The 22,029-nt window shown below is 45.4% G+C and overlaps 1 protein-coding gene across 1 annotated transcript in view; it reads right to left on the minus strand.

Moving 5' to 3' along the window:
- The window catches only part of EXOC4 (exocyst complex component 4), a 309,715-nt gene that overhangs the window by 62,270 nt on the left and 225,416 nt on the right, over positions 1-22,029 (minus strand). The window contains exon 11 of the mRNA XM_068189371.1: positions 11,361-11,580. Within this exon, the coding sequence (XP_068045472.1) occupies positions 11,361-11,580 (220 nt within the window). The remainder of the gene's footprint in view (positions 1-11,360; positions 11,581-22,029) is intronic.

The following is a 22,029-nucleotide window of genomic DNA, read 5'->3' on the forward strand; positions in this document are numbered from 1 at the left end:
GTGATGCTCCTGGGAAGACACAGCGACCACGGCAAAGGCAGGTGGATGATGGAAAACTAAAAGAAATTGGAAAAAAACTGATTGAGAAAGGTTTAGCGGGGCTGAGCTCCCAAAAGAAAATGTTGTTGTGCCCCTGGATTGGTGCTGTCCAGAAAAAAAGGCTGTAATTATGATCTAAATTCAACAAAATTAATGAAAGTGCAAGAGATCACTGGAAAACAAAGGGTGACATCCAGGAACGAGGGGTAAAGCGTAAGAGGAACCCTGAGCTAAGCCAGGCTGAACTCCTGGGCTCACAAAGATGTCCTTTCACTGAAATTAGAAGCCAATTTGTCAGATTTTGGCATAAGTGTCTAAAAGTCTCATTTGCAGGGGTGAGAGAACGCGGTGTGACCAGGCCAGTGTCACCAGCAGTGACATTTTGCTATAGGGGGGATCCCCAAAGACACTCAAACCTCACCTTTATGCACCAAAATTCACCTTTCAGCACCAAAATTTACATTTCTTTCTCACCCTTTGTTAACCCAACTCTAATTAATGAAGAATTCTTTGTTCACCAAAGCAATCCCTGGCAAACATGGGGACAGAGCAGAGGCCTTGCTATGGATTCACCCCCCTGAGGCATCCCAAAGGGATTGCCAATCCCATGACTGGCAGGTAAATTCACAGTTCTATTTTCTGTGGATTGATTTTATGCAGGGCTAAGGCTGGTCTTAAATTTGAAGGAGAGAAATATTTCCAAGGGGAATTTCCCTGAAATTCCATTTCCATTCATTTCCACTTCCATTTTCACCCTGATTTCCACACAAGAAGCCAGAGGTGGTCAGAGGGTGACAATTTGGTTCTTCAGGTGATTGTCAACAGAATGGGCAAAATTTTTCACATTTCCATTTGTACATCCCAGTGCTGGAATGCAATTTATACATAAAAGCATTGGAAAGACGGGAATTGGTTAGGAAAAGGACAGGAAGGAGAAAAATTTTTCTCTCAGATCGTTCGTTCAGCAGGGCTTGAATTTCAATATTTTATTGCACAGGCCAGTGCTGGAACAACTGAACTCCAAGACAAGCAAGACATTGGAATTCCCAATCTCCACCTCCTTTGATTCCAAAGGATTTCAAACAAATCCAGTGCTGGGATGGAGAAATCCCAATGCAAGGAGGGGCTTCCCAAGCACCTCCAGTCAGAAGCCAAGCAGAGCTGAGGGCTCCTCCCTGCTTCTCCTCCCAGGAATGACTCAAAAAGCAAAACCACTTGGGAATGGGAGGTGATGGACTCAAGGTCTCCACACAAGAACAGAACCCAAATATCCTTAATCCTGCCAGATTTTAATTTTATGGAACCCTTGGCTTTATGCAGATTTTCCCAAGCTGGAAGCTACGAAGAGAATTGCCTTGGGTCCTGCAAAACAAAGCAGATTACAAAATAAAATAAAATAAAAAATCTGTAGTTTCACTTATTCTCTTGCCTTTTTTTTTTTTTTTTTTTTTTTTTTTTTTTTTTTTTTTTTTTGTGGCATTGACCAACAACAAAAAATGCTCGTGCATTTTTGTATCATGGCACGAGCAGAGGTCAAATTGATCAATTTAAGGGTGCTTCAGGGCATCTTTGCACATCCCAAAAGGGAAAATCCAGCCTGAATCCTGCCCCCAAAAAGCACAGACAGGAGAAAACTCAGGGAAGCTGCACGTGCCGGCATCAATAAATTCAGCCTTGTGCTCCACACATCAAAGCCCAAGGAGATCACAGCTCTGTCCCTGGATGTCTCCAAAGGATTATTTGGAAATTCCTCGTGCGTGGAGGCTGCTCCCAGGATCCGACAGTTCGTGTTAACATGGAATTCATCAAACCTCAGTGACCACCCCAAACCCCCAGAGAAGTGGGAATGACAGACTCGGAGCAGGGGAGATGGGAGAACAGGCAACACCAGCCTTTGATCCTGCCAGGAGAAGCAGGAATTACAAGATGTCTGTAGGCTGGGAGCCAAACTGGAACATTTTTAACTCGCTCTCTTCTCCTTCTGTTGTCTCTTCTTGCCTCAGGCCCCACCTGGTGACAGGTCCAAGGGTGGAGCCATTCCCAAAGGAAGATGATTCCAAGGAGGAGCCATGGTGTGAGGATGTATCCCAGTTTCTGGAAGTAGGGATGGATTTGGAAAATGCCAGAGGCCTGCAGGGCACTTTCCCTTTCAGACTGACCGTCTCCACTAGGAAAGCTCGGCCACACCAGTTTAAAGCAGTGTGGAAATGGGATCACTTGGACTTGTGGTGGAGTTTCCATCCCTGGAGGTGTCCAAGGAAGGCCTGGATGTGACAATCAGTGTTCTGGGGACAAGGTGGGGATTGGGCAGAGGTTGGAGCTGATGCTCCTGGAGGACTTTTCCAGTCATAAGGATTCTGTGATTTTCTGGGAATCTCATAGACAGGACACAGATACTCCCAAAGCAATCCCAGAATCATCTGGGTTCCAAGGAACCTTCAAGCTTCAAGCCCATCCAACTGCTACCCTATCCATGGGCAGGGACACCCTCCACCATCCCAGGTGCTCCAGCCCCAGTGTCCAGCCTGGCCTTAGACACTTCCAGGGATCCAGGGGCAGCCCCAGCTGCTCTGGCAATTCCAGCCCAGCCAGGAATTCCTAATTCCCAAGATCCCATCCATCCCTGCCCTCTGGCAGTGGGAAGCCATTCCCTGTGTCCTGCCCCTCCATGCCTTGCAGTAAAGATAAATCCTGAATCACACATCAAGGACACCTTTGCATCCTTCAGATCCCAACTGTTTTCATCACGATCTTCCCAAAGACCCGCCCATTAATCCAAAAACCGAACCAAAACGAAACAAGAATTATTCAGCTGCACTTCACAGCTTCCTACACTAAACACTGAGTATTTCCACTCCCTGAACTGGGAATCTAAGGAACTACTCAGCATTTTAGCAACCACCTGCTCCTAACTCAGGATTTCTGTCATCGCAAAGCCCTGTGCGATGGCAAAACCCCACTCCCAAAACCCAGCAAAAAAGCAGCACGGAAAAGAAGTTGTCTTTTCCCCCCAAAAAAACACATTTTAGGAGGAATAAAGAATAAAAGACATCAAACAGGGAAGTGAAAAACCCACTGGGTCAGCTCATTACAGGAGATGTCTGATAACAGCAGTGCTGCTGTTGTTCAATCCCCGGCCAGCACCGTAATGAGCAATCCTGCTTGGAAAATGGGCTGGATGGGGCCATGGATTCTTCCCTTCCCACGTGGAATTTATGCATCATTTCCTGACAGAGCCATCTCCCCTTCCCAGCAGCCAGAGCATCTCCGAGAAGCCTCCCAGGCAGTTACGGATGGCGGGGAAGGAGCGCTTTGTTTTACCTCCCGTTGTTTTCCCGCGAGCCACGCCGGTGATTGTCCTGTGGATAAATCCATGCAGGCATTCAGTGGGGAAGGCGAGGCAGCCAAACTTAGCTGGGATGGAGCCATCCACACAAAACATTCATCTATTAACCAAACAGCAGCGCTTCCAAACCCAGCGGGGTCACCGCGCAATCCTGCTGGGAAACGGGAATTAACTCGGAGTGGAGATTGTTTGTCTCTGGAATGTTGTCATGTTTGTTGCCATATTTGTTGTCATATTTGCAGAAGAATTCCAGGCTTTATTGGGAAGGCAGGTGGTACTCAAGATCGCTCATGGGAGAGCCCTTGGAACGCAAAGAGAGGCAAGGAGAAGTTAATCTCACGCGGATGGAATGGTGGGAATTCATCTCCGATGTTGTTGCAATTAATGGCAGTAAATTTCACTCAGTTTCACACAGAAGGAGCAAACTGGACTAGCTCAGTTACAACCATGTTACTACTCAGCTACTACCAGGATACTACTCAGTTTCTGCTTTTTGTTTTATACCTACATAGAAAAGACCTTTCCTGTCTTATCCCGAAAAACACATGGCTTGATGGGGAACATGCATCCAACAGGTAAGTGTTGGAAAAATGGGATAATCGTCCCATCTGGGAAACAGACAAATTGGGTCCATCACTGGGCAAAAAAAAAGGGGAATTTTTGGGGAGGAAAGAGGAATTTTAAATATTCAGTGGTTGCTGCAACACGAGGTCAATCTGTATTTACAGATCTTCCACTTCAGCAGAACAGAGGTGGCTGAGGGATGTGGCTACATCAACTTCCCAAAAGGAGTTTCCTGAACTCTCTCCAGGTGAAGAGCCAATTAAATACCCTTTAGAAAGTTTTTTTTTTTTTTGTTGTTTTGTTTTGTTTTTTTTTGGCTAAACTGCTTTCACAAGCTCCTGTCCCTCAGCAGAATCACAGCAGTTACACAGAGCACCCTGTGTGAAAAGGGAGGGTTTTTCACCCCGAGTCACATAAATCCCATCCTCACCTCCATGCCCCACTCACCCATGTCCCAGGAGACATTCCCTCACCAACAGGAATTCAGAGCTGAGCATTTAGAGAGAATTCAGAGGAATTCAAAGAGAATTTTCTAGAGACCTCAGGGTACAAAAGTGAGGTCAAATGCTCGAGGTGGTGCTAAGCAGCTGTGTTCCCACAAAAGTAAAGCATTCCTGGTTGCTAGATCCCGAGTCCTTCCAAACCATCCTTGCTAAGACCACTCTGGGTGAGAAGAAGTTGAAAATGGCTTGTGACAAAGCCGAGTCCTCTGAAAAACAGCTCATCTTTCTGCTAAATCAATATTGACCTCAAAAAAGGTTTTGTTGGTCCAGTACTTGAGAAAAACAATAAACTGAAATTCCAGGGCGAGACACAAAGTTTTTGATCAAAACAAGTTGAGGGACAGCCCAAATTATTCCCACTGAATTTTTATTTTCAGGTCCATGACTTGTCCAGCACTTGGAGCTCTAAACCCCCAGATCCTGCACATTTTGGCAGTTCATATTCCAGGAAAATGGGTCATGGAATCCCAGAGGGATTTGGGTTGGAAGGGAAATTAAAGATCATCCAGTTCTGCCCCACTGCCATGGGAGGGACACCTTCCACTATCCCAGGTTGTTCCAAGCTGGCCTTGGACACTTTCGGGGATATGGAGCATCCCCAGTATCTCCTTGCTAATTGGAAGGACAGGGATTAGTATTTTTAATTTTGTGATAGAAAATGACAGAGCAGGAATTAAACAGGGAATGCCCAACAAGGGTTCAACCTGTCACGCAACATTGACACCACCCCTAAATGATAAAAAAATAGAGTTAAACACAGAATTAATTAATTAATTAAACCAGCCCTGGCCAGGGCTCTCCTGTAGAGTTGTAGCATTTCCTCGATTTTCACACCTTGTAGAAGTTTTCTTTACAGAAACAAAGTCCTTAAATATTTTAATTAAAGAGCGCATCCCAATGGTGTGAATTCCCCAGGAAATCCTGAATCAGCCCCAGGATGACCAGACCTTGTACAGCTTCATGGTGAGAGGAAAAAGCTTTTCCCTTCTCAACACTGTAGCTCACTCAAAGCAAAAATCCCAGCACAAAAAGCAAATAATTTGTAAAAAAAAAAAAAAAAAAAAAAAAAAAGTTCTGATAGCTTTGTGTGTGTGAGGGAAACTGTAATTTATGTTATTTTATTTTATTTTATTTTATTTTATTTTATTTTATTTTATTTTATTTTCATGGAAAGGCTCTATTTACAGATTAGAACCAGAAGGGGAAAATTTTAATTTACTGCCTTCCCTCAGTTCTTTCAGATGTAAATTAAAGCGCTATGAACCTTGCAACTGCAAAGTTTATCCACTTCAGGAGAGAGATTCCAGAGGTAGGGAGAAAACCCAGGGCGCCAGGAGGAATATTCCAGAGGAATGGCAGCATTCCCGCATTGTTGTTCCTTTTATAATTTTCCTGTTGACAAGTCCCTGCCTCCAAAATCCCAACTACTCCCACTGAACGCTGCTTGTCAGGGAGGGGCAGCCCCTGCCACACAGAAAAAAAGAGCTTTTTACCTTCCCTTTCAACAATAGATTAATGTCTCTTTTGTTCTGCGGCAGAGCTGGGTGTCATATTTCAAAATGCACTTTTAAAACACGTATAATTAAACCTCTGCGAGAGGAGGGAGGCAGAGAAATGAGCAGCCAAAGGAGGAATAAAGGCATTTTAGAGGGTGCTGGAAGGTGCCTCATCCCTCCCTCTCAGCTACAATTACATTCCACAGTGGGGGAGGGAAAAAAAAAAAAAAAAAACAAAAAAAAACCTGATTATAAAAATGAACTTTTCCTCGAAAAATGAGCATGTTGTGAAAGGATGACTCCTTTGAACATCGCAGCACTTCAAAAGGAGGATGAATTAGTGCTGACAACTCAATAAAGTAGCCATCAATTATTCAAAATGTGATGGCTCTTCTCATGCGGCACTTGTGATTAGGAAAACATTTCAAAACCTGGGAATGAGAGTTATTCTTCCTCAATGAAATGGGCCCAGGCTTCAAAATGCGAGGGAAGAAAAATAATGGGATTTTGGAGGAGCCTGGAAAGAACACAGGGAAGTTTCTTCTCCTGGAGCCATCCATCAAGTGTTTCATGGGAGACTGTTCCAGGCTGGATTTGGGATTTAAATCCCAAGCAGAGGGAAGGGAAAAATATCTGTGATGTGAGAGGGTTACCCAAACTTCAGCTGATGGGTGCAGAGAGCCCAGTTCAACCAAGGTCCCAAATTAAACCTCTGGTGTGTTTTGGAACAGCAAATATTAAACTTTCCTAGGGAAAGAGAGATATGGAAGGACCAGGTTTCCTAGAGAAGTTTGTGGAAGTTTTTGATGTCCCAGCCCTGGAAGTGTCAAAGGCCAGGGCTTGGAGCAAACTGGGATGGTGGAAAGTGTCCCTGCCCATGGCAGGGGGTGGCACTGGATGGGCTTTAAGGTCCCTTCTGACCCAAACCATCCTGGGATTCCATGGAAGACATTCCTGGAGGAATGCTGGTGATGGAGCAATACAGCTTCCTTTAAATGAAGTTTATCAGACTTTGCCTTTCCAGTTTCCTCCTGAAATTCCAGCTCATCCATCACCAAAACAACCCGGGCGAAGGCAAAGCACTGGTTTAAAACTGCACAAATCTTGGAAAAAAAAGGAGCTGGAGGAAAAAGGGAAAACTGAATGAGTGTCACTCCTGTGGCACTTGGATCTGTGACCTCACACTGGATTTTCAGCAGTGAGGAGAAGCTGCTCTGCCTCAGCATCCCAGGGCCCTGCTCTGGTGCCAGGGATTCTTAGTGAGTTTGCAAATGAGGAACGTGCAGCTGGAGCTTCAACCAACCAGGAGGGTGGCCAGGCTAAAAGGCTTCTCCTCTGGCCAGGGAGGTAACGGGAGCTGGGGCTGACACCAGCCCTGTGAGGCAAAATGAGGATTTATGAGAGCAGTGCTGCCACTGAGGGAGCCTGGCGGGGCTCTCTGGGAAACTAAAATAATCAATTAAGGCCTGGGATGGAGGCTGGGGGCAGATATGTTTGGTTTACTCACAACTTGTGAGGAAAAACTGAATGCAAGAGGGGGGGAAAAAGAGAAAATAAAGTGAATTACAAGGAAGTTTTAGTGGTTTTATGGGGCTAGGGAGTACTTGATGAGCTGGCACTGAAAATAAGCTGCCAGAGTGAGGGTGAGGTCCCTTCATGGACTCCCAGGATGGTTTGGGTTGGAAGAGACTTTAAAGCCCATCCCCTTCCACCCCTGCCATGGGCAGGGACACGTTCCACCGTCCCAGGCTGCTCCAAGCCCCATCCAGCCTGTCCTCGGACACTGCCAGGGATCCAGGGGCAAACACAGCTTCTCTGGACACGCTGTGCCAGGGCCTCACCTCCCTCACAGGGGAGAACATGGCAGAGTCCTGCTGAGGGGAACAAAACACATCGGTGGCCTCAGAGAGGACCCGCATCAACATTTAGCACCCGACCCTCAGTGGAAATGCTCCAGGCCAGGTTGGATGGGGCTTGGAGCAAGGATAGTGGAGGATGTCCTGCTCATGGCAGCAGGGCTGGACTGAAAGGCCTTTAAAGGTCCCTTCCAACCCTTTAAAGGTCCCTTTTGAACCAAAATATCCCACAATTTAATGATTCATCACTGAGCAAACGAGGGTTATCCACTTCCTGACCAACTCCAACACACGACATGGAAGAGGCATCCAGTGATTTCAGGGATTAAGGGGATCCAGAGACCTCAAACACGGGGCTGTTCCCTTCAGGTCAGACGTGACTCACATCTGTGGGATGGTTTGTGAAGCGTGACTCCGCTTCTGCAGATCTGAAGAGGACGAAAATAATTCTAAAATAATTCTGCCTGCCAGGGGCACTGCTTGAAAATGTCCACACGCAACTCCCCTGCCCTGGGATGCACTGAACGTGCCAGTGAAAGTTGAGTTCCTAAAATAAATTAAAACCCTGACGTTCTGCCTAAAGCAATTGCTTTTGTGCAGCTCAGAACTCCTCGGTGGAGAACTCACACATCTGCAGCTGACTTACACAGGAGCCTTCTGAAAGCTTCCACAAAAGGCAGGAACTGCACTGAATGTTCCCCCCAGAGGAGAAATTATCTGAAGAAACACTGGAAGCAACAGGGGGACTCAGGCTCCCACCAAAAGATAATTTTGTCTCTCATTTTAAGCTAGAAAAGGAGATCTAGCACAAATTCTGCAGTCGGTGGGTTTTACCCTCTTGTTGTGAAACACATAAACAAGAGCTGAAAACATCTTGGTTGTAACACCATGACACTGCAAAAAACAAAATTGAAATATGAGGCTCAGAACCATTAAAATTGCTTTAAAATGATCCTTGAATGGGAAAAAACCCCATGGATCAGCCATGCCTGCTCCTTAATGGATGCTGCTGGCAGGGAGCCAGCCTGGAAAGACAATTAATTTGTTTACAATAATAAATAATAACATCCAGCCTCCATCAAAGCGTGGAGCCATCAGCATGGGTGAGCCATCTAAAGCTGCTAGCTGGGACCATCCTTCTCCTTAATAACCACTCATTTGATGGGAAGAAAACATTCCAGAAGCTCTCAAGGATGTCTCCTTGGAAAGCCACAAGTGGGTGACTCCATGCATGGAGTGGGTGCTGTGGTAATTAGCTCCAGCAAGTCGTTATCCTCCAAAACAGCTGCACACCCTGACTTTTGAGGAGGTTTATTTTGGGGGGATTTTCAGCTGCTGGAGTTTGGCCAGAAAAGTATTAGGAGCATCATCCACACCGTGCTGAGATAAGAAACAACAGAGGCTTTGAAGGAAAGGAAAAATCCCACTGCTGCTCCAGAGCGAAGCAATTTGCATTTTTTCGGAGATGGAGCAACAGGTTTTTAAGGCCAGTGACCACCTGGGTGGGAAGATTTATCACCTCGTTGAGAGCCCTACAAGAACAGGCTGCAAGAAGCTGTCGAGGCACTTGTAGCCTAATTTAGGATCGATTTAAACAATTACAGCCTCAAATTTAATGCTGAATAATTTTGAGACAAATGAGTTTCACGGTGATTCAGTCGCTCTGCAAAGGAAAAGGGTTTCAAGTGTTTTACATTTGAGGAGGGAAGAATGGAAAACAAGGCGCTAAAATGGAATATTTAGAGAGGACAATTTTTTTTTTAAAGGATAATCTTTACAGGAATGGGTGATTCATCAGTGGGGACGCAGTGCTCGAAAAGCTCTTATCTCCCACCTAATTCAGCTCAAACATGTGCTGATAGTGATCCCAAAGCAGCTTTATCGGCGGGGGGGGGGGCTGATAAATTCCCCAGTCCCGTTCCAGTCACAGCTGGAGAGGATTCAGAGCGATCTTTGGGATAGCAAAGAGTGGGATGGTTAAACCAGGAACTGCGGATGGGAAAAAACTGGGGGACAGCTTCATTCACCACATTTCCATCATGTCCATGAGGTGATGGGGGGGAAAGACTCCAGAAACAGCCTTTTTTTTTTTTTTTTTTTTTTTCTTTTAATGGAAAATCAATAGGATTATTTTAGGGAGCTATTTGGATGAGTTGGTTCAAAGAGGCAGCAATTTTTCTTCTCTATTCAGAGAATTACCCTTCTCTAATGTCGGGAACAAGGAGACCTCCTGACCACAGACAGTTTGACCAAGAATAATACCAGTTCAAAATAATTTCCATCCATCAAGAGGAACAAATTGTAGGAACTGGATGAGAAAATTCCAAGCCACTCTGAGTGTTCAACCCTGAACGAACTTTAAGGAAATATATTGATATTATAGAATACATTTTCATGTGAAATGAAGCCATGAGCCACAAAAAATACTTTATCCATATTAAGGTTGGTAAAGCTTGGGAAGGAAACAATCCAGGGATTCTGTGCAGCTCCAAAACATAATTTCAGCTCCTGCAAAGAGAATTTTGGCCCCTTTCTAAAGAAGCTGTTCCCCTCTAGGGACTTCTGGAAATGCTGTTCTGGAACTTGATTTTGTTTTGGCTCTGAAAGGACCATCCCAGCCCTGCTGTACTCAGACAGGTACAGAGTTAGTGACCATTAATCCATCAAAAATTCTGGAAATGGTAACAATAATACAGTTATTCCTATTATTGTGTGGCATTGTAATATCCCTGTGTTTTACAGCGGTAAACTGGGATAGAAAATGGCCACATAAAAAGGTGCTGCTTTCTAAGGACTCTGCCAGTATTATCCATCCCTGATGAGAGGATTTCCCAGGAAAGAGGGAATAATTTCAAAGGATTAGAAGAGCTTGACATGACCATCAGCCAGAGTCAGTTCATTCCTTGCAGTCCCAGGCTACACACGAAATCCAGAATTTTGGGGTGGGATTCCACACTGTCCTCTTCCCCACGGAGTTGGGGTGACAACTTGCTGCTTTTATCACTGCTCCACACTGGAGTTTAAAAAAGGTGTTTCAAAGGAGACTTCTCCTACAAACACTCCACCTGCAACCCAAATCCCTCACAGCTTTTTCTGATGGAGGGAGCCGTGGGGCTCCACATCAATCACCAACGTGCTTGGGAGGATTGGATTCCATCCCTGCTCCTCCTGGGAGCTTGGAATGTGTATTCAGCCTGATGGCACAGCTCTGTGACTGGCAGGTGTCCCCAGAACTTCTCAGGGAGACACACATGAAAATATTCCTTCCCAAGATCCCATCCATCCCTGCCCTCTGGCAGTGGAAGCCATTCCCCGTGTCCTGTCCCTGCAGGCCTTGTACCCAGTCCCTCTGCAGCTCTCCTGGAGCCCCTTTAGGGGCTGGAATGTGCTGGAAGCTCTCCTTGGATCTTTCTCCTCTCCAGGTGAGCACCCCCAGCTCTCCCAGCCTGGCTCCAGCCCTCAGAGCAGCTCCACATATTTCCTTATTGGATACACAACCAGGTCACGGTCGGACAAGGACAACCAGGGATGTCCTGAGGGGCCCCTCAGCTCCCACCTGCAGCAGAGGCCTCTGCACTCCCAGGATCTTCATGGTGTCGGCGTTGGCCAGGATCTTCAGGGGATCCGAGGCCTTGGTGACGCCTTCAATCTCTTTGTTGATCTCGGCCAGGACCTGGTTGAGGAAGATGTTCTTGATGTACATGGTGAGGAACTCCCGCAGCGGGCACTGCTTGGCTGGGCCCAGCTCCATGGCCAACTCGATCTCCTGGATAAACCTGGAAAGCAGAAAGGGGAAGGACAAATTGTAATTAAATCATGGAGATGCTTTAGATTTGTTGGCGTTGCCTTTGCCACTCCAACGTTTCAGAGCAACATTTCACTCCAACATTTCAGTGTGGGAATGACCATGGACTGTCCCAACTTGAGGGATGAAGAGGAGAAAAGGTCCACAGGGTAAATTTAGGGAAAAAAAAATACAAACAATTGGTGAGATAAAGATTAAATTGCTGAAGATAAGATAGATAAAATGAGAGAAAATCCACATCCCAGGCACAATTCCTGTTTGTTTGTTCAAAAAAAATTGGCTTTTCCTTTTGGGACATGCTGGAAGATGACCTTATAAAAATATTTGGCTTTTCCATTGTGGACATGCTGGGAAGATTTTTGTATAAAAAAAATTGGCTTTTTCCATTTGGGACGTGCTGGGAAGAGGTTTGTATTAAAAAATTTGGCTTTTCCATTTGGGACGTGCTGGGAAGATGGCCTTATAAAAATAAAATAACCACTAAAAAAGCTAAGATGACACAAATCCCTTTAAAAAGCCAAGGTTCCTTCTGGGCATGGTCACTTGATTCCCACAGGTGGGTTCCCCCACCTCTAAACTGAACAACAGAATATTCCAGCTCAAAATCCAGAGAAGACATGAAAAAAAAGCAATGTCTATGCATGATGCCATTATCCTCCTGCATTATGGATGTCTGTGTCATGGTGTATTTTTATCACCCTTTATTGTTCCATCCCAGGATCCCATTCCTGAGCACACAGAGCAGCAGGATGACTCTGGGAATATTTTAGCACCAAATGTTTGCCATCTCCCTCAAATATCTTTATTTCTGTGCTGCCATCTGGTTTACCACGGAGGAGTTTATCCCAGAAATTACCTTGTCATGCCTTTAACTACATCTGAGGCAGTGGAATTGGTATTCCTTTCAAAACAATTAGGGATTGAGTATCAGGAGCCATAATGGATTGAGATATGCTGTTGTGAGCTGTGCTGAGGAAGGTTTAGGTTGGATATTAGGAATAATTTATGCACTGAGAAGTGGTCAGGAGATGAAGCAGGCTGGCAGGGAAGTGTGGAGTCATCATCCCTGACAAAAAAAAAAAAAAAAAAAACAGGGATATGGTGCTTAGGACATGGTTTGGTGGTGAACAATGGTTGGATTTGATGATCTTAGAGGTCTTTTCCAACCTCAAGGAATCTGTGATTTTAGTCCTTACCACTGACCTTATTCCCAAACCCTTCAATGAGATCTGCTTAATTATCCATCATTTTCTACCTCCCCGTTCCTCTCTCCAGAAGAGGTGCTTCCCTTCCCAGCACTGACTGAAGAGCCAGTTCCCATGGATGATTTCTTTCCAGTCTGAGCTCTTTTCTCCCTAAATCCTCTCCCTGTTGACTCCACGGGTCTGGAGTGACACCTTTGGACAATGCAGCTTCTGTGGGGGAATCCCTTTGGAGCTCAGTTGGAAGATTGGTTCTCCAAAGGGAGAGATGCTGCAGGGAGGGGAAGCACAGAGCCAGGCAGCTTTATTCCCTGGATTTCACAGGGTGAGAATGGGAATCAGCTTTGAAAAACAAGGAAATGGTGGAGTGTTCTGGGAAGAGAGCAGAGACTCCACAGAGCTGATCCCAGAAATATCAGAGCTGATGTCACCAGCTCCGAGTGACACCACTCATGTCCTTAAGGGGACATTGCCAGGGTTGATGGGACAGTGTTGAACTCATTTATTGTGTCCTTTCATGGCTGTCAGTAAATCTCTGACTCTTCCTTTATAAGTTTATTTACAGAGCACAAAACTCCCCCAGTATGTGAATTTTACTGTTAAACCCCATTCAGGTGGGAAGGAGAAGATCATAAGCTCAATGGCAATGAGCATCATCCAGCAAAGAGACAGGAACAACTTTTAAACACTTTTACAATCCAGAAAATGCTCAGAAATGGCCAAAGAAAGTAAAAGAAGCCTTTTAGAGGGAGAATGACCACATGCAAACCACCAGAGCTCAGATGTGCTGACCTACAACAGGAGTGGCAACTCCTCATCCCACAATATCTTGATGGTGTTCCCGAGTGTCTCCTGCACCACAGACAAAAGGTCAGAGCTGGAAAATGCTGTCACCAAGAATTTTTGCTTCCCAGTGCCTGGCATTAATCACCATTCCAGATCCTTCCTAAAGATCTGTGCCTTCATCTCCAGACTTCTCCTTGATGTGTCTTATTAAGTTTTAACGTCTTGGCACGGACAAGATAAAGAGTTCACCTAATGCTGGTCAGGATCAAACCATATCCCTGTTTTCCTTGATAGGAACCATAAAATAATCATGGATTATGAGGGAGCTGCCAGACAGCACTGACTGAAGGGGGATTTGTGAGTGTTCAGCATCACTTGTGATAAACAACAAATGATCAGGAGCTTAGGAAGCAGAATTCAACTCGACAGCAGCAAGAAATTATTAAGAATGAAGCCGTGCAGGGCACGGAGAACTGGAGGAGTGGATGGGAGACCTTCAGTTGGGATGCTCAAGGATAATTTGATGAACTGATTATGGGAATGGAAACCAGTGAAGTCTTAATTTAATCCCAAAGATCTCAGCCGAGGGAAATGGAAGCAGAGAAAAGGTAAAGAAAAACAAGCTATGCATGTCAGAGTGTGGCTGCCAGCAGGGAACAGCCCAGGAGTTCCTGGATTCGATAATCCAGTGGGAAAAGTTACTTTTTACAGCCTCAGAGGACAACTGGGATCCCATTTGCTGGCATCTGCTGTGGTTCAGAGATGACCTCTCCAAATTTCCAGCAGGCAGAGTGAGTCCCACACTGCTCTGCACCCAAGGCAGCCACTCTGGAGCTTCAGCCTTCAAAATCCCGCAGGGCACAGGACCAAGGGGCTCAAGCAAGAGGCACGAATTTCCAGGGGTAGGTGAGATTTGCACCAGGAATCCTTCTGGGACGTTGAATGGCAGCACTGGTGCACCCTCCGTACCCTAGACTGGGAGAGTTACTCAGAATTCCATTAAGAACAGATTAAAAATGGAAAACATTTTTTTTTTTTTTTGTATTTAAGTGAAAAGAGAGTTGCTCTGGGATCCCTGGGAGTGTCCAATGCCAGGCTGGATGGCACTTGGAGCACCCTGGGATAGTGGGAGATGTTGAGGTTGGAACTGGATGATCTTTAAGGTCCTTTCCAACCCAAATCATTCCATGATTCCATGAATTAGGGATGCAAAGTCTAATTGTCACCTGAATAAATGTGACGCCAAGAGAGACTCTTCTGCCACAAGGTCCCATAGGGCTCTCTGCTTCCCAGCTTCCCTCTTCCTGCCTTCTCATCCTGTCACACCCCTCCTGTTTGTGGGAATTTCACCATCGGTTTGTGGGAATTAGAAAAGGTAAGAAGATTTTTAGAAAGCTGGGAAAGTAGACTTTAGAAATGAAAGAACAGAAAATTTAGAGCTAGCTGCAGCTAAAGTAAAGAAAGCTGTAAGTAAAAAAAAAAAACAAACTCTTATTTTCCATGGTTCCCGATCCCATTTGGTCATCCTGTGTTTCTCTACAAGAGAGAAGCAGATTTGGGGGCCCAAAAAACACCACGAGGGGAGAGAGTTGTCAACTCAGGAACCAGCCCTTGCCTTTGGCTGGTCTTGCTGAGCTCTGGCTGGAATTGTGTCCATTGGGAATTTCGGCTGGAATTGTGTCCATTGGGAATTTCAGCTACCATGAAGCAGAAGTGTGAGCACTGCACTTCTTTCAAGGGGTCCAAAAAAGAAAAATTTGGGGTTATTTTCCATGCCCTTGATCCAACTGCTCCTCTTGCTGAGAAATGTGGATATAGAAATTTCCAGCCAAAGGAAAACTCACGAGAATTCAACCAGAATTTCTCCTCCTTCTCAGAAAAAAACAAGTATCTCAGATATGTTTCTCTAAAAAATCAGCCCCAGTTGGCAATAAAAGATCAGCCAAACTACAAGGAACTGAAAATGAGTGTTTGAAATGGGAAATGTTGGGTGGCATTAAGGAGCCAACAGATATTCCCTATTTTCTGCCTGGCAGACACAGCCACACACTGTGCTATTTATTTATTTCAATTTCAAATGCTGCTGGCTGCCTTACTCCAACAGAATTCAGTCTCTATAAAGAACAAGAAAGTGTTTAACAGCACGGAAAAAAATACATCCTAAGAGTCCTCTCCAAAAATGTTGTGTTACTCATCCAAGCCATCTGTGGAACTTTTAGATGTCAAAAAAAAAAAAAAAAAAAAAAAAAAAAGGCAATTTGACCTACTGCTATCCCATAAACCAATATTTATCCCAGAATGGTTTGGGCTGGAAGAGACCTCTGGGATCTTCTTATTCCACCTTGTCCATGAGCAGAGACACCTCCCACTGTCCCAGGCTGCTCCAGCCCCAGGGTCCAGCCTGGCCTTGGACATTGCAGGGATCCAGGGGCAGCCCCAGCTGCTCTGGCAATTCCAGCCCAGCCAGGAATTCCCAATTCCCAAGATCCCATCCATCCCTGCCCTCTGGCAGTGGGAGCCATTCCCTGTGTCCTGTCCCTGCAGGCCTTGTCCCCAGTCCCTCTGCAGCTCTCCTGGAGCCCCTTCAGGGCCTGGAATGTGCTGGAAGCTCTCCCTGGATCCTTCCCTTCTCCAGGTGAACATCCCCAGCTCTCCCAGCCTGATTTCAATTGTGTCCCACCTCCAAAATGCAAAAACGCTTTGTCTGAATAAAAATTCAGATTGAAGAGCATCACCAAATTTTGAATCATGGTCACTTGTAGATATTCCTGGGAATTGCCCAAAATCCTCAAAAAAGGCTCGTAGGGATGTCCCTGCTCTGAAGGAAACTTTTAGGAGATGTCACAGTGAGGATGGAGTTCTTCAACAGAGCAGCCAAGGGAAAAAAAAAAATAGAAATTTGCACCTTATCCTGAATTCAGAACCTGCATTTTTAAAATGATGCACAATTTTCAACTTGTTTTATCCTCCTATAAAAGCATTTGAGGTGATTTGTGGCTGCAATTAAGCATTCCCCTTAGACAGAAAAGCACTTTCAGGGAAATGAAGTAGCTTTTGGTAAATGACAGTCATTTGGATTAAAAAAAGAAAAAAAAAAGCGCCTCATTTCAGGAAATTTAATTCATTCTAACTCACAACTTAATTGGCTGTGAGCACTGTCTTACCTAAGCTGAAACTGTGGGATAAAAAGCATAAAACCTAAAAAAGCTGCGTGGATTGATTTAGAAACCTACAACTCCTGCATTCCCAAGGCTTTCTTCTGACTCCTTGTTCTCAGATGTCTTCTGAAACATCATTAAAAGAAACAGAAAGCATTGGAATTGCAGAGCATCAGTGACTCCTTGCCTTAATGATGATGGTAATAATATCTGAAATTCTCTCCTCAAACAAATGAACGACAGGAAAAAATATCAAATATTCCAGAACCTTATTAAGACAATTTTTTCTGACATTCAGCCCAAATTTACATGTCATTTTTGTGTGATCCTGAACTGTTCTCTGCCTTAGTCATGAAACATCCAAGCACCTAACATGAACCTTTTGGGGAGCTTCCACAAAGCACGGAAATATTAAAGAAACATCAGAAATACCTTGAATCCCAGTTGCTGACAGAACAGAAAATTCCAAAATGGTTTTCCAGATTCATGGAAATTAGGGATAAAATACCCAGGACTGCGAGTTCTGGAAAGTCTGAGGACACATTAAATCAAGAGAGAAACCTGGAAGATCCCACACTGTCCATGACACACTCAGGAAGCCACCTCACCTCAACAGTGGGAATTTTGGGAGAGGGTCAACATTATCATGGAAAGAATTGGTTTGGAAAAAAACTGGAAGATTCTCATTCCACCCCTGCCATGGCAGGGACACCTCCCACTGTCCCAGGCTGCTCCAGCCCCAGTGTCCAGCCTGGCCTTAGACATTCCAGGGATCCAGGGGCAGCCCCAGCTGCTCTGGCAATCCCAGCCCAGCCAGGAATTCCCAATTCCCAAGATCCCATCCATCCCTGCCCTCTGGCAGTGGGAGCCATTCCCTGTGTCCTGTCCCTGCAGGCCTTGTCCCCAGTCCCTCTGCAGCTCTCCTGGAGCCCCTTTAGGCCTGGCAGGACCTGGAGATGTAGAACAAAAGATCCTGATCATTACCCTAGTGCTGAACACAATAAATGCAATTAAATTCAAATAATTCATGGCAGCACATGGACCATGGATCATTGCCACTGAAGTCAAACCAATCAGATGCTAAAGTAACAAAAATCACATTATTTTGCCTAAAAAATTCACTGCAGGGAATTATTTTGGTCCACGATCAGCCACCCCAGGATTGATGTTTCACACCTTGCTGATAAACATTGTGGCCATGCAAGGTAATGGAGCTGATTTTGTACAAAGTCACTCCAAAGAGAGGAAAACAGGTTTAAGATCCTTCCTAGGTGACCCCAAAATGTGATTACAATTAAAATTATCACCAGAAGAAGTGTACACAGCTCTGGGAGACTCAAAGCAGGTTTTGCTACTTTAAGTGTGCTTTAAATATTAACAAAACCAGACCAAAATAAACACCAAATACCAGAAAAAAAGCATGAATTTTCTGCTATTTTAAAATATTGAATAGCCTAGAAAACATCCAGGAAGGTGACAACCAGAGGAATGACTGCTGCTAACAGCAAACATTACATTTGGGGTGTTTTTCTCTAAATTATTAATTAATAATTAATTACAAGTACCTGGCAGCACCAGCCAGAGTTGATCCCATAACCCCAAGCTGAGTTTAATGGGTTATTTTGGATAAATCACCAAATTCAGTCCTGCCCCTGTGCAAACACAAATTCCCTAATCATAAAAAGGCTCAACTACTCGAGGTAGTTCTTTTGGTTACTGTAAAAAGGTTCTGTGTCCCCACAGAGCCGAGAGCTTTAGTGCTGGAAGATGAAAGAGCCCAGGACTTCTCTTTTTTAACAGCAGCTAAAAAAATACAAGATTCAAAGAATCGATTTCTGTGTTGTGGTTGCTCAGCCATGAGATTGAGGTAAGAAATGCCTCCTTCCCCTGCAGGTGTGACAGAAAAATCAGTGTTTCGTTGTCTCTGAGGCCCTGCAAACACCCACAAACACTCTGACAAAAAAAAATTAAATTAAAATTTAGCTCTCAACTGCTGCTAAAAATATTGTTTCTTTAATGCTCAGCTGCCACCTGAAGGAAACAAATTTCTGATGTAACGGGACTCTCTCAAGGTGCAATTTCTTCTGATGTCTCCAGAGGGGAATATTGGCTTGTATTTGGGACCAGGAGATGTAGAGGCAAAATTAATCAGGTGTAGAGATTCAGGATGTGGAGAAATGTTCACCTCGTGCCCTGCAGCTCAGATTGCTTCCTCGTCCTTCCCAAATATCCCAAGACCCCAGCCAGTGGAAGTTTCTGGCGAGGTTGGATGGATGCTTAGACCCTTGCTCCCCATCCTCTCATCTCCTGCGAGGGCAGGAGGGAAATTCAGGAATCAGCAGCAATTCCATGCTTTGCCAAACCTCAGGTGGGATTTTCCCAACGGGGGGAAATCTGAACGAGGAGCAGCCAGGACCCTCTTGGAGACAATGCGTTCCAAAAGGAACAAAATGGCACAACTCGGAGTTGCCACTGTGAGAGGAAGGCTGTGAAGTGAATCAGCATCACAGCCCCGGGCAGTGGGAAAAAACACTGGGAAAAATATTGTGTGGGACAAGGGAATGGGGCTGCTTTACTTAGGGAATGGCTCAGTGGGTTTCAGCTGAAAGTAAATGGGAGATTGGGAAGGAATTCCTGGCTGGGAAGGTGGGGAGGGGCTGGGGTGGAATTCCAAGGCCAGGTTAGAGCAGCCTGGGACAATGGGAGGTGTCCCTGCCCATGGCAGGGGTGGCACTTAGGATGAGCTTTTAGGACCCTCCATCCCAAACCATTCTGGGACTGCTGTTGGCTTTCACCCCCCTACAGCAGATGGCCCCAGTTGGCTCCACATCTTTGCAGAGGTTCTCGATCAAACCTGATAAAACTCCAGCTTTGTTTGGGCCCTAAAGGCTCTCTGAGCCAAACCCCTGTCCCTGGTGAGCAAGTACAGCACAGGGGGTAACGCTTGCTCCCTCCAGGAGCTGCATTCCAGGAGAGCTCCGGGTGTGTGTTGTGAAATCCCCCAGTGTGGAACAGCCCCACCAGCCCCACTGTCTCAGGCTGGGGTGTGTATCCTCATCTGTCAGAGGTGGGGCAGTTCTCTGCTGCTCCTGGGGCAGTTTTCTTTATCTCTCCCACACCCAATCCTCCCTCCAGGAGATCTCTGCTGTTCATGGCCACTGAGTGTCCCTGCAGGGCTGAGAAAATTCCATCATCCCATGGGGAGATGCTCCGCCCAGGGGAGGAGCCAAGCATTCCTACCTGGATCCAATCTGACTCCTGCAACACCGCAGCAGCCTTTGCCCACTGCATTGCCAGAGGAGCAGCTTTCTTCTCCACTGCATTCCCAGAGGGAGCCCAGGCCCATCTCCAGCAGCCCTGGAGCTTCAGAGGAAAACTCCAGCCTTGTCCAGGATCCCTGCTCCAGCAGAAGCACAGCTGGCACTGCAGGAGGGCTGAGCCACCATGGGATGGGACTGCTGCCACCTCCCTGACCCACAGGGGGTCAGCTCTGTTCTGACTCTGGCAGTGGTTTGTTTTCTGTTTTGTACTATTGCATTTGTATTTTTAATTTTCCCAGTAAAGAACTGTTATTCCTATTCCCATATCTTTGCCTGAGAGCCCCTTATTTTCAAAATTACAACAATTCTGAGGGAGGGGGTCTACATTTTCCACTTCAGGGGAGGCTCCTGCCTTCCTGAGCAGACACCTGTCTTTTCAAACAGAGACACCCACAGGGAGCCTTTGGAGAGGCTTTGGCCCTGCTCACCCCCTACAGACTCCGGAGGACACCACGAGGCCACTTGAGTTCATCTGGAGAACAAACAACTTCATTCCCTCTATGCCATGAGTCTGCTTTTCATCCTCCAAAACAGCTGCAGGTTCCTTACAACACCAACCTGGAAGCAGGAAACCTGTGAGAGAATTGTTTTGTCTTTTCCTCATTTATGGAGGACCTTTTTGGGGGTGTTCAGGTAGACAGAACCTGAGTTTCTGTTTGCAAATCAATGTTTGCAAAGCCAGAGATGCTCCAAACTCAGGGGGGGATGGGATCATTACCAAAAAACCCCAAATGTGTACATCCAAGGAATAGAGAAATGTGAAATGTGAAATGTGAAATGCTGCTTTTCCAGGGGAGCAGAGCTCGGATGTCCAGCCCAGCACAGCACCAGGCTTCACCTTCAGCCTCAAATCCAGCTTTGCTGAGCTCCTACTTCATCCTTTGTCACCAATAAAATAAACTGATAATTGATATATCTTCACTTCATACAGAACTGAGTAAACCCAGCTCCTATTCCAGCCACCTCTTTGCTTCTCTGTACCAAATTTCTCCTCTCCCATCCTTGAATCCCTACATTTACAGCCCAAAACCAGACTGAGGTGGAGCCAAGTTGCCTGCAAGTGACAAGATTGCTCTGAGATGGAGATGATAACCCAAAATGACCACTGGATTAAATCACCATTAGTAGATCCATTTGTAATTTAAATCCAGTCCTACAGAAGATAAATGCCCCGACTACTCCACCAAGCCCTCTCTCTAAAGGTCTGTGATGTCCTTGTTTTACCTGAACCCAGGGCATGAAGCCAAACCTGGAGGATTCCACCATTTCTCCTTTTTTCAAGTTATATGAAAGCAAAGTCAAGGCTTTCTTCCCCACAACAGGTAACACCATTTCTCCACTATTTTGCTCCATGCAGGGTAGAAAATTTGTCCAGCTCTATTTTAAAACCACTGTAATTTTAAACAATCCCGACAATTCCACAGGAATTCCTGCCCATCACTCAGAAATGCTGTGAGGCAGCATTAAATGTGTGTAAAACACTTGGGTATCACAGCAATAATTATGTTAACAGAGCCACCATACAATGTCACTCTATTAAACAAGTGAAACATGAAGTTCACCAACTTCAGCTTTTCCTATTATTAAATCCCATTTCCTTTAATGTCCCATTACATTCAGTTTGTTGACCACCACTGGAATGTAATGATACCCCCCACAACTTCACATTTTCTCCTGAGCACAAAAGCTCTGTAAAAATTAACTTGTTATTCCCATTATTTTTTTTGTCAATTGGATCTGGAGGCTTGTCCTTTGTGCTCCAACCCCCCAGCTCTCAATCTGGCCCCTTTTAAAAAGCAACATATGCTGAGGATAAATCTTTCAAATGGCTCTGTTAATGGAGGAGCTGTAGTGACAGCTTTACAAATGGGCAAACTGGGGGTTATTCCATTGTTTTATTCTGATTTGGAATGGGAATGCAGGAATAGCTTTGGAAGAACAACTGGGACCAGCC

The sequence above is a fragment of the Anomalospiza imberbis genome, chromosome 5, assembly GCF_031753505.1.
Source record: "Anomalospiza imberbis isolate Cuckoo-Finch-1a 21T00152 chromosome 5, ASM3175350v1, whole genome shotgun sequence".
Classification (NCBI taxonomy): domain Eukaryota; kingdom Metazoa; phylum Chordata; class Aves; order Passeriformes; family Viduidae; genus Anomalospiza; species Anomalospiza imberbis.